Source organism: Oryzias melastigma, linkage group LG13 (assembly GCF_002922805.2).
Source record: "Oryzias melastigma strain HK-1 linkage group LG13, ASM292280v2, whole genome shotgun sequence".
Classification (NCBI taxonomy): domain Eukaryota; kingdom Metazoa; phylum Chordata; class Actinopteri; order Beloniformes; family Adrianichthyidae; genus Oryzias; species Oryzias melastigma.
The window spans coordinates 15,035,705-15,048,244 of NC_050524.1; the positions used below are offsets into that span (position 1 = coordinate 15,035,705).

Genomic DNA, 12,540 nt, shown 5'->3' on the forward strand with positions numbered 1-12,540 from the left:
CCATGCATTTGTGATTGCAACCTTTCTTGTAAGCCACAGCCTGGAAGAAAACAAGAGGACAAACAAAACAGTTGTCACCATGCCACTCGGGCAGATTAGGCCCGCCCGTGACTCAGTCCGTCTCTCTGGGGTAACGGAGCAGAGCAAAAGACGTCCTTTTGAAAAATCATCGGCGTATTCTTCAGTGCAGCCCTGTTCTTGGTGTTTCAGTCTTTAGTAAAAGTACATTCAGGTTTACAAAATATCCAAATAAATACAACATATGCACACAAAGACTTTTGCTCCCATCTCTGGGAACTTCACATCCATTCCAACTTATAAAGACATAAAAAAACATTCTTCCAAAGTTGAATAACTACTAGAATAAATCTTTAGGAGCGCTTTGGGAGAATTCCTCTCATGCATAACCACAGAAACTTAACATGATTGAATAAGACAGTAAGCTTCCCTTACTGTGAATGTTAATCAATTCAAAGCTATTCAACTATTCAAGCCTAAAGCAATGACATTTCAAACCCATAAACAGTGGTGCAGAGGGCAATAGTCCCGATGTAGGGGGATTAGTACAGTGTTTTTCCTTATTGTGAATGCATTTATTTAATGTTCAGGTATTTACCAGAAACTTTTAGATAAGAATTCTGTTGGAAACTTGGAGATAGAGATCTTAAAAGAAAAACCCACATTTTTTTTAAGTATTCTCAGAGAAAAAGAATTTTCCCACTTCATAGCTGCACTCTAAAGTTCTAGCAAATTTCTGTTTTGTGAACATTAGAAGGTCAAAGCAGAACTTTAACTTACTTTAGGGTGTATTCAGACTGAAAAAAATCATTTGTTCTGGTCAGAGTCTGCAGATTTGTTTTGTATAGAGTCCTAAACATTAGGCGTGTGCTAAAATATCAATATTATCGCAACATTTAGTCCTGCGATTGATTATCAATGAGATCTCTCATTTTTGTTTGAAGCGGCTGTAACACTTTATATTCATCATCCTTTTGTGAGACGTTCCTTAGAAGGTAGGTAGGGGGCTTGCGCTGCAAGACTGGCTGTCGCAGGCACCAATGTGCCTGACAGATACTTGAATTATTCAATTCTTGTTCTGTTATTTACAACAATTATACACTAAGTAGTGGCACTGCTGCTCATGTTTACTATTGTTAATACACAATTTTACAGATAATTCAAATTCAATTGGTGTCAATGCTCATCAAAGACATAGTATTACTGATTTCAGTGGTTTTGCACAAAAGTGTAAATTATTTTTGTATTATTTGTCACACAAAATAAGACACAAGTTGTGTATTAGGATTGTGTTCAAGCAAAAAATTAAATGGGTTTTCCTAAAAAAAAAATCCTAAAAAATATGTGTTCTTCTATATATTGTGAGATTTTAGAGATGATTTTACCAATTATTGCAGTATTGTGATATCATGTATCGCGTATTACATCGTTCCGTGAGGTACTCAGTAATTCCCAGGCCTACTAAACATTGCGTTTGGTCTGTATTCAGAATGAGGTCTAGCAGAGATTTCTGTTCGGAACCAAGGCTTGTAGACAAAACCACATGACTAGAGATCTCTTCAGTCATTGGTCAACAGTTATGGGAGCGAGCCAAAAGAAAAAGATGGATGTGTTCCAGTTGTTAAGATCAATTTTGAACGTCTGTATAAAGGTCAGGTTCACCACTTTTCACTGCTCTTTTGGTGTAGTAGAGGCATCCTGTAAGGTGGTTAATGACGACGCTACGGCTACAAGGAAAACCAATAAGTGTTTATGAGGTAAATTGTGAGGAAAACAGTGTGAGAAGCAATGTGTATCAGTTGTTATAACGAGCCAGCATTCAGCCTGTTGCATCGCTGCCCCACGTTGATCTGCTAATAACTGCCTATGGTGGCTGGTTAGGTTCAGTTATTTTGCTCTTGGAACAAATCGTGTTCAGAGTGAATCGAAATTTAGTCTGAAAGGAAACGAACCGAGACCACTTCGAAAGATGGGTCCGAGAGTGGTTCCTGGGCCTTTGATTGGATTCGCTAGTGTGTACTGTGTAAATTTGTTCTGGATTATCAGGCGAAACAAACACTGGTTCTCTTTAAGAGAGCCAAATGTGTCCAGTCTGAATACACCCTTAGATTCTTGCGTCACTTGAAACAAACCAGGAATAACGCAAGTGAAGGAGTTAACCCATCTACTTTTTATTCCTGTTAAATGCTTGCTAAATAGTCTGTTGCAAAACAAAGTAACCATCAATGTGCTCAACACTCTAAATGTTAATATTAGCTAAATCTTTTTCACATAAACAGAAATTCTTAACCTCCGTGCACTTCATTGAAGCACTTGACCTTATTCTGCAGTCCTGCTCACTGAGGAGAAACCCTTTAGCAGGTAACTTTGTTCCTGCTTTTTCACAGACTTACTCCCATAAACCTAAACGCGTGGACTCACCGCTCAGCTCCGTGTTGGCGATGCGCAGGGCGGCACTCTCGGACTGAAGAGCGCGGTTCCTCTCCAGCAACAGCACCTCCAGAGGCTTGGAAGAATCCTGGCGCAGCAGAGGTGAAACAAGGTCAAAACCTGGACTTTTTTTTTTTTTTTTGATTAACGTTTCCCATAAATGCCTGTTCATATTATTGATTTACTTATACTATTATGTCACTGCTTTAATAAGTAACAGTTTAACAGCTGAGTACTCAGTGTTTTACCTGCAGAGAGTCGGATGCTCCAAACTCCATCGTCTTGAGGATACTGACAAAAAAAAGTAAAAATTCTATCAGATTTCATCAAACATAAACACAAGTAAGAAAAATAATCCTAATCCTATCAATATTTTTTGCTACAGAGGGAGTTGGAGTAACGTCTTCCTTCACTAATCAGATGATTTAGCCCAGATAATAAATAGAATTCTGCTTTGACAAATTACCATGCAGGATTTGTGCACTTGGGCTGTTCACTCCAGCAGTGCTTACTGAACCAGACAGGAGTGTGTGTGCATTATTCATTAGCTATTGTTTAGACTATGAGAATCATTGCCGTCCTCTTCGTCATCCTCAGTGCATCATCCTGTCCTGTAGCCGACAGCCAAACGATAAGAATGAAAATGGAGGCTGTGCAAAAGATTCAACGACGGAGAGGGGAGGGGCGGCGGTGCCCTTGTTTCAGCGGTAGCACATGGTGCCGAGCTTCCCTCTACACAGCCACATCAAGAAACGGGAAATTATAACACTACACTGAGTGCCTTGCTGATTCCTGATCAGTGTCCTGGAAGAAATGCTCCCTGACTTCAGAACACTGACTTAAGTGGCACTGGTAACTCCCGCCCCCCTCCCCGTGTGGCGCCAGAGCGGGGGCTTCCGAAGTTAAAACAGTCATTAGAAGTTGTCGGTTTCAGCACACAAAAAAACAAATTATTGACAGCCGCCTCTGCAGCAGACCCTTGTGGTGTGCTTGAGCGGGCACGAGGACTTTAACTCCACAGTGGTGAAGTCGGTTACTAAAAGAGGACAGCAAAGCCGATTCATTTATCTGTCAAATTGAAATCTAAATCAAGCGCTCCGTCTGTGTCTGTTCCTGGTGGCCTTGAGAACTCATTATGTCCATTTTTTTCTTTAACTTTTACCAGTAGATCAGTTTTTTTCAAAGCGTAATTCACTGTTAAATACACTGAAGGTTAATTAAAATGTTATTTAATATTAAGTAGTACTGACTTTTGAGCATTCCACCTGTTCCTTTAACAAAAAGTCAGTGCAGCTTTTCTGCTGCTCGTTTCATACTTACCTCAGCTCCTTCTTCACCTCCTCATAGTCTGCTTGCTTCTCCAGTTTCTCCTCCAGCTCCTGAAAATGAAAGAACAGAAGCAGAGATGTAGCAGACAAAACAATCGTACTGAAAATGTGTCTAAAAGCTTTTTTTTTTTCTTTTTGTGGAACCTTGAGGACTGCCGACTTGCTGCTCAGCTGCTGCTCCAGCTGTGAGATCTGAGAGCTGGTGGTCTCTCGGAGTTTGGTCAGGCTGGCCTGCAGTCTCTGGACATCCTCCACCAGCTGGGCGGTCTCTCTTTCTTTGGCCCTGAGTTCCGCCTCGAGGCTGGAGTGGGATGCCCCCTCTGCAGCCTGTTCCTACAGGTCACAGGAGTTCAAGGGATTACATAAAAAAAGAGGATATTGCTAATACATAAAACAAGAAATTGTTTAAAGTTTAAATTATTATTTAAAATGTGCAGTTTTTTGCATTAGAAAAAAATAATAAAATTGCCTTTTCCTTCAGACGAATAAACATCAAATAAAAAAACTGATTAGTCGCCTGAAAACTATGAATCTCCACTCTTCCTGTTAACGACTAGAAACCATTCTGGGAATCATGGAACCAAACATTCATCAACCAAACAGTTCCTCGCGTGCAAAGCTCGTTTTAAATCTTTTACAAGCTCATCGCCAAACAATTCAGTGAATCGATAAAATGTGTCACCGTGTTGGGGTCAGCCTTGGCCGGGCTGTTAAGCTGCAGGGATTGGTTAGTCAAGGACAGCTGCTCTCTGAGTGTCTCTGCCTCCCTCTGAGCCGCCTCTGCTCGCTGGAGACAAAAAAAAAAAAAAGAGGATCAAACATCATATTCTTCCACTGGTTGCTCTTGTGTGGCTCACTTTGGAACTACTTTTGGTCTGTGTGTGTGCATCCTCCTCCACTGTGATGTATAAGTGTTGGGAAAAAGGCAATAAAAGAGTTTTCCATTACACCATCAAAGCACAGTGTGGCCCTATAGAAAAGAAGACGATCTTTTGGTTGCTATACAGTTGAGAAACACTACCATAAAATGTAAAATGAAATGTAAAATAAAACTCAAAATATCTGCTAAAAAGTGTTAGTATCCATGCTGTGATGCTCCAGTTGGGAATAATCTGCAACATTGGCCAACTTGCCGTCATTAGGAGTTACAAGGAGCCGATTCCTCCGAGTTCCTAATTGCAACCATATTGAGAGCTGTTATTGACTGGGTGGGTGTAGAAAAAAAACAAAAAAAAGAAGAAGAAGAAAATCCTGTTTTCCATTTTCTTCTTATAAAAGCTTATAAAAAGTCTGGCTGAGCTCAAGGCCATGCTGTCGCCCTGCGTAAACCTCAAATCAGAAGTGTGAACAGTGTGTGTGTCTTTGTGTATGCGCGGCATTATGGCTGGAATGGTAACCTGTAGGCCAATATTAACATTACATGCCTATGCTACCTCGCCGTGCCACAAATCATACTCTTAGGCTAACAATGAAAGTTAACAACAATGACATTAACAGATACTAAAAGAATATTTGCAACATGAGGGTGGAGGGGCGCGCTACAGGCTTTATTTCAGCTGAATGGCTTTAGTAGGTGTGTAGCAACCATGTGAATGAAACCCCTAAAGTGATAACTCTTATTTGGTCGTTTTATTTATGGGTTTACTTCTTTTTTTAGCCAAAAAAGCAGATATATTACCTGATTGGCTCTTTCCAGGTCTGTCATCACCATCTCAATCTCGTCGGCCCTGAGGGAGACATGTATTATTACTCTAAAGCAGGGGGGTCAAAATCCAAAACACTCCTTAGGTCACAGGTCGGACAGGATAAACATTAATCGAACACTCCAAAACTACATTTTTAAAACCGTATTATTTTTTTCTAACATAATTATGAACAAGATGTATAGCATTATCTGTGATAACGCTAGTGTGAATGCTGTAAGCTGAATTTGGCCGCTGAAGATGCTAGTGCTGATAGCAAAAGATGCAGAAATTTATAGTTAAAAATGCTAAAGTTGATAGCCAGCTAAATGATTAGCTAAATGTCAAATTAGCCTAAAAAAACAAAAAAAAGAAAAACTTAGGTTAGCAAAAACAGCTAGCATGTAGCTGAAATATTAGCTAAACTCAAAATTATCCTAAAAAACTGTAACTTTTTAACATAATTATGTATAATAAAAAAGCAAGAATATTATTCCTGAATAAATCAACTTAAATCTTTAATAAGATTCAATATTTTACCCTCCATAAAAATATATTTTTTGTCAAAATTATACAAGTTAGAAATAATCACAAGATAACGTCAGGCCATTAATAACAATAAAATAAAGTGATCTGGAGGGCCGAATCCGGCCCTCGGGCCATGACTTTGACACGTGCTCTAAAGAAATGTGAGAATGATAAAACACAGCCTGCCTAAAAACATCAAATAATGGAAAAAATGAGCAGATGAGTCTCAGCTCAGAACCCTGCCCACGTCACGTGTGCCCCTGATTGTTCCAAAAGTTAGGATCCATTAAGCCACTGTCTAAATTTCGCTTTAATCCATCGATTGTGAACTTTGCAACCCAAACAGCTTGCGTGTGTGCTTTCTTACATGTGTTTAAGTGCACCTGTGTGTTCATGCGTGTGGGTGTGCACATGTAAGCCCCTAAACCCAGGCCACGGTAAAACAGAGGGATTACATTAATAGAGCTTTAAATCCTAATACAGCAGACTAATCTGCTATGAAGCTGTGTGATTGTGTCTGACTAATGGTCTGGATGGAGGCGACGGTTCACCTCTCACTTGCTGGAGGTCACACACCAAAAATACAACCTCATGCTACCACCTCTCATTTGATCATTTAGCAGAAAAAAGGAAGAACTTCTTAATGAGTATGATTAAAGTGTTTTTAGTCTGAAAACATTAAGGAAAATCCATAAATGTGATTATTGTTGATTAGTTCAGAATTTCTTGGCGTGAATAAATGAATCTCGACAGCGCTATATGGTTCCCAGAGTGAGGAAGCATGGAAATATTGACCTTATGAATAGTGCTCAATGCGGCAGAAAGACGCGGACATGTTTATTTAAGACATTACGTGCTGATAAGAATACATGAGCTTGGAGTGCGGGGATGTGAGCGCATATGTGCGCTGCTGCATCCATTAAGAACTCCTGATTTGACTGCGATCCTTTGATAGTGGACCCAATAGCCCACGCAGCTTTTGTATTTGTGTGTCACAGTATGAGAAGCGGCGCTATGTCCCATAGGCTTGAGTACTACTGATTTGAATGTGTTTAACAAAACCGACACAGTTGATATTAGGTCAACATTATGCCACGGGCAATGCAGCAAAAGGAATCAGATGTGGGCGGGAGAGCGTTTCGCTCTCCTCTTTTATTCCTTTCCTTAATAGTTAAAAAAGGATCTGGTATGTATTTAAGCAACATAATAGTAAGCTACCTCAACAGCTTTTATCCAGTCTTAAGCTATAGTGTGCCGGACTCGCTCGGTCCCTCTGCCGCACACGCACATGGAAGGTCAGACGGCCAACAAGCTAGAAAAGCTTGTAATGGAGAGCGTTTATGGGTAGTAATGCAACCCAAATACGGCGCCGCTTCTGCTCCAAATGTGATCATTTAATCAAAGTACAGATGCACAAAGTCTTCTTAAATAACCTTTGGATTTGGCTGTATTTGGGAATTATAAAGCTAGAGAATGAGGGCCAAAGCAGATCACAGGGAAGGGATTTTCTGTATATCCTGATACAGTCAGTCAGTCAGTTGCTGGGCTGGGCAGAGCGGGGACTCTTCATGGCCTGCTAATGAACCCCGTGGCATTAAATCATCAAACATTTACCAATCAAAGATGGGTTTATTTTAGATAGATAAAAGAGTCCCATAACCACAAGGAGGCGCTCTACATTAGCAGCTGTATGGGAAACATAAATGCCAACAAACACCACACACTTCCTTTGTACCATGAAAGCCAGTCGGTGCACCCAGTGACATCAGTGAAGGACCTCCAAAAAAACAGCCTTTACTCTACTTCCTGCATCTGAGACAGGCCTTTTCATCTCTTATCTTCTCTATCCTGCTCCACACATAGCTGCTCCCTTTCTTTTCTGCTCATCTCTACCCTTCCACTTTTTTCCCCCCTCTTCTTTATCTTTTTTTTTCTTCCCCTTCCACCTCTCCTCTCTCATCTTTGGCCTCTCTCATTCTTGGCCTCTGTCTTCAGTGCCAGCAGGATATTCCCCCGATTTAGATTTTCATTTCCCTCCTCTTCCATGCCTCTTATCCCCTTCTTCCTCGCTGAAGCCTCCAGCCCCTGGCCTGCTTTTTGCCCCCCAGCTTTCATCACTCCGTTCCTTTTCTTTCTGTGGCTCCCTCCACATTGCGTTTTCACAGCGTGTTACCTTGGGGATTTCAAGGAGGCTTAAAGAAAATCTAGCTGCGAGAGAGTGTCTGCGTGCACGTGTGTGTGTGTTTTGCGTGCCATTTTGTGCTTAAATACCCCCGAGATGGACACAGGAAAGAAAAGCCAACTGCTGCTTAATTACCAGCAATTAAATGGGTAACCCTAATTGCATCAGGCCCCGTCTGTACAGTTAAAGCCACATCCACACCGGCACGGAGCGCGGCCTGCAAACGCACAACACCGCAGCATCCTGTGAGGCCAAAGATCAATATATCATTAATCTTTAACACGGACTAAACGATGAAAGCGGGCGGGCGGACCCTCGCAGTGCTGACACAGGGAGGGAGCGATGCTACATCTACAGCTGACGCCACACACTGGACACCGCAACAATGGACCGAATTCTTAGGGAGCCGCCATACACCCTACAGTGTGAGTGTGTATTTACAAGAGGGCCAGGGCTATAAAAGTTCATATATTTAAAAGGCAGATTACCCAAAAGCAGCGAGAGGATGGGTCGGATTTGTCACGCCGTGTCATTCGAGGGAAAATAAATATGAAGGCCGTTTGTGTTCAATAGTATGGAAATGGATGCAGTTAAAGGGTTAAAAGTTGCGTTCAGCCAAACACTGGCAATTTGCTCAGCCAAGCAGTAAACAGGGGAAGGACTCTGAGGACTGGGAGGGTGCAGCGTTAAAGAGGGTTTGTGTGTGCTTTAAAGCGTTGCATTAAAATTTCAGATCACAGCACGCCACATAGTCAAGGACCCTGAATGCCTCAGGCTCACGAGTGAGCGAGTGAGTGCGCCAGTGAATGAGTGAGATCCAGTGTGCATGTGTGGATGTAGGCGGGCATGTGCTTATTAGCCTCTGTGTCCAATCAGGGTCTACTGTAAGGCGGCCCCACAAACTTCCTTTTCTTTATACGCGAGACACGGACAACAAGGAAAAGCTGGAGAGAAGCACTTTAGCGGAGAGGAAGAAAAACTGGGGCTAGTCCTCTGTTAGACAATGAAACCTATTGATTAGTGCCATTACACTGCATTCAGTGTCTTCCTGTAACCTTTAACTCTCACACAAACTCTGTTCGGATGATAAAAGGGGCATAAAAAAAAAGCAGCAAGTGAAAAGAAGAAAAAAAAATATTCTGAAACAAAATCGATCTGTTTTTAACTTCCGATCATTTCAACGTTGAGAGTCTGGGGAGCAGAAGGAGGTCTAAAAATTCAAGTTGGCATTCAGCTGCACTGTAGGTGTGAATGCAGGATGCCCTTTTTATTTAAGTCAAACACCAGTAATTAAGAGGCAAATAAACACATATTTTCTTCACAAATAAAAACTTTTGGAGAAAGTTTGGACAACGACAAACCCAGACGGACTGAGGAGTGTGAATGTCATAAAGTAGCACATGAAGAGGCATCACTTTTGCAATCAATGCAGCTCATCTTTCAGGTTCTTTTGGAATACCTGTTATGACTGATAATCACTGCAAAATAGTCATTACACACCCAAAAAAACACACAAAGAAATGTAATTTAGTGCTTTGCTGAGGCTGCAGAATAAATTACAATCCATTTTAGTGTCACACGGCATGGATATTGCCGGGATCTGAAGGCTGCCGAGCGCTATGGGAGATATTCCAGCTGTTAGAGGGAGAGTGGGAGTTTCTAAGGAGGCAGATTCTCCAAACAGGATGATTATGTCAGGAATAGAATATTGTGCAGACAGAGGGGAGAAGTCACCCGGCAAACACTCGCTGTTCAACAAAGCACTTACTTCGCAGTGGATTCCTCGTCGTACTTCGTCTTTAAATCAAAAAGCTCAGCCTGAGTTGTTTCAAGTGCTGTAAAAAAAAAGACAAAAGCTGAAAGCCACAAGTCAATTTTCAAACAAAGTCGTTAAAGAGCCTTTTTTTTTCCTTTGCTCCCTCTGAGGTTTGGGCTCATTCCCAACATCAACATGTCACCTTGTAACACTGAAATACGGCAAATAGTTACGTCTAAATATTGACAATATATAAAGTGGTATCTTATGTGCCATTCCAGCGTACTTAAATCAATAGGGGAATGTGTCGCCTGGGCTTGCAAACAGAAACTAAGACTATAGACTGATTAATTGCCCTGGTTGATCTATAATTCTTGGTCTTCTGGAAATGTGTTTTTAATCATTTAACTTAAATCTGATGAACCACTGGTTTCTATAGAACCTTCCATGTGTAGCTGACTGCATTATCGGTATAATGTTACCCAACATTCCTTTCACTTGTTGAAACAAACTTTCCTAATGTGCAGATTTGACTGTCACATTCAAACGAAAGACTGCCTCCTGTGCTTGTGGACAATACAAATCTATAAAATAAAAGGCTATCATACCAATTTGCCTACATTTTCATTTACTTAAAAAACATGTTCTGGACCGATGTTTACTTCTGTAGTAAAAGTGGAGTTTGAAGAGCATGGCAGTGCAGATAACCCTTGCTCTGGCATGTTCCCATTGGCTGGTTTCACCTGATCCAGGTAATCAGCCGCAAGTGGAGCAAGGATATCTGGTAGAGATGCAGATGAACTGACACTTGAGGAATGGAATTGTTCACCTAAGTGAGAATGGTTACTTGGTGATCGGAGCTGGCTCCATTGACTGTATATGAGAACTGGACTGAGTGGTCTCTCCCTCCTCCCGTTCCAAACAGGAAGTACCTGCTGGTCCCAAAAAGCCAAGTACCATAGACTTCTATTGACTAATAATCAGCAATTACTAAGTCATTACATTTCACAAATCAACGATCCATTTTTTAACATATTCTTGCTAATCCTAATTTTCTTTCCATGATATACATATTTTTTTTCCTGCTGTTATTGAAGTTAGAAACTGGCATATGATATGCCTTAGTAAAAATAGGTGGCCTCGCATCGAACATTGAAGCCTTTGACTGATTCTCCGTTTTCAGTCAGTTTTATTAGAGCTCAAACTTGGGCAGATTTAGGGGTGTGTTGTTTTGGGCCCAACAGAACTTCAAACTTTGTGTTTGTCCCACCCAGTTGCTGTTTTTGGAAGGCTGTTGAGTTGGGGGGAGTGAACTCCAGTTGGTGTGTCTGTCCCACTAGTTCAGAATCCAATGGGTGACAGCACAAAACATCTGTCCAGAGTATATTTTTATATAAATACTCAGACCAAAACGGCTACCTAAGAATATCACCATCCCTCTACATTTAAAAAAAAATAACTTTTATAAAGAAATCCTTGAAACAATCAAGAGACAATGGCAACAGCTTATTAGAAATATTAAGTCTTTTTTTTCAAAGGATTAATTTAGCTGTCAAGTTTGTGATGACTGAATGGACTGGTACCTGTCTGTAGGGATTGGACCTTGTGTTCAGCCTCTTCCAGCCTCGAGGACATGGAGGCCTGGCTTTCCTGGAGTTTTCTACAGAGGCAGAAAAGCAGAAAGTCACACTCAAGAGATGAGTTCGTTAATCTTTGGTTTGCATTTTGCTCTACTACTTTTTTTTAAAACATTTTCCCAGCGTTTTCTGAAGTGTTTTCCCCACTAAAATCCTCCCAACACAACCCACTCCTCATTAAGCAGCCCTATTAGGCAGGAATGTCTGGCCACTGGGGCACTCTGCGCCCAGGGGGTGGGTTGAGTTAGGGTTGATTAAGAGAGGGGGGAAGGGGTGACAGAAACCACACGGATAAAACAGATTGATTCTTGGCATAAAAAACTTGTGCTCTGCAGAAAAATTGTCACTGGCTGTGAAAACATCAATAATCCGGAGCGAAGATGGCATTTATGACACCCTTTAACACCAGACTTTCCCACCATTCTGTCCCTAACTGTGTTCTTTATGTTTCTGCTGTCGACTTCATCTTTTTTTTCCTCTTTTAAAATCTCTGCCCATCTCCCCTTCCGAGATCAAAATGCATCAAGGGGTGCCATCTATTTAGTACCACTTTCAGACACAGGAAGTCGGTTCTCTGCAGACAGGAAGGGGCCTATAAAACACTGACGTACAGGAAATACAGTTGGACAATTGATCTTTTACTGCATGCCAGAAAGTCTTTAATCCACTGACAAACACACACGCACAAAAAAACAATAGGATTAGCAATTTTTATTAAATGAAATTACAATAAAAACCCTCATTCTCCAACTGCATAATTGGGTCTTTTTCAATTAAAATTACAGCCGAATGGTTTTAAGTGAATATATCACCATTATATCTGCATGGTGTAGCACTGCAGCCGCACATTAGCGTGGCTGAAGATTTTTCTGAGCCACTTTAATGGAGTGCTGAATGTAATCTGTTCATTCTGGGTTTACTGGTTTGCACCAGCAAACCATATGAGTGCTCGTCACTTAGACGCTGCACAAACGTTTAT

At 41.2% G+C, this 12,540-nt stretch overlaps 1 protein-coding gene across 3 annotated transcripts in view; it reads right to left on the reverse strand.

Moving 5' to 3' along the window:
• cux1a (cut-like homeobox 1a) overlaps nucleotides 1-12,540 on the reverse strand; it is a 61,065-nt gene that overhangs the window by 13,734 nt on the left and 34,791 nt on the right. For all 3 annotated transcript variants that reach the window (XM_024276599.2, XM_024276598.2, XM_024276600.2), the window contains exons 7-14: nucleotides 11,508-11,584; nucleotides 9,937-10,003; nucleotides 5,455-5,503; nucleotides 4,459-4,563; nucleotides 3,921-4,109; nucleotides 3,769-3,827; nucleotides 2,697-2,739; nucleotides 2,440-2,536 (exon numbers count right to left, since the gene is read on the reverse strand). In XM_024276599.2, the coding sequence (XP_024132367.1) occupies nucleotides 2,440-2,536; nucleotides 2,697-2,739; nucleotides 3,769-3,827; nucleotides 3,921-4,109; nucleotides 4,459-4,563; nucleotides 5,455-5,503; nucleotides 9,937-10,003; nucleotides 11,508-11,584 (686 nt within the window). The remainder of the gene's footprint in view (nucleotides 1-2,439; nucleotides 2,537-2,696; nucleotides 2,740-3,768; nucleotides 3,828-3,920; nucleotides 4,110-4,458; nucleotides 4,564-5,454; nucleotides 5,504-9,936; nucleotides 10,004-11,507; nucleotides 11,585-12,540) is intronic.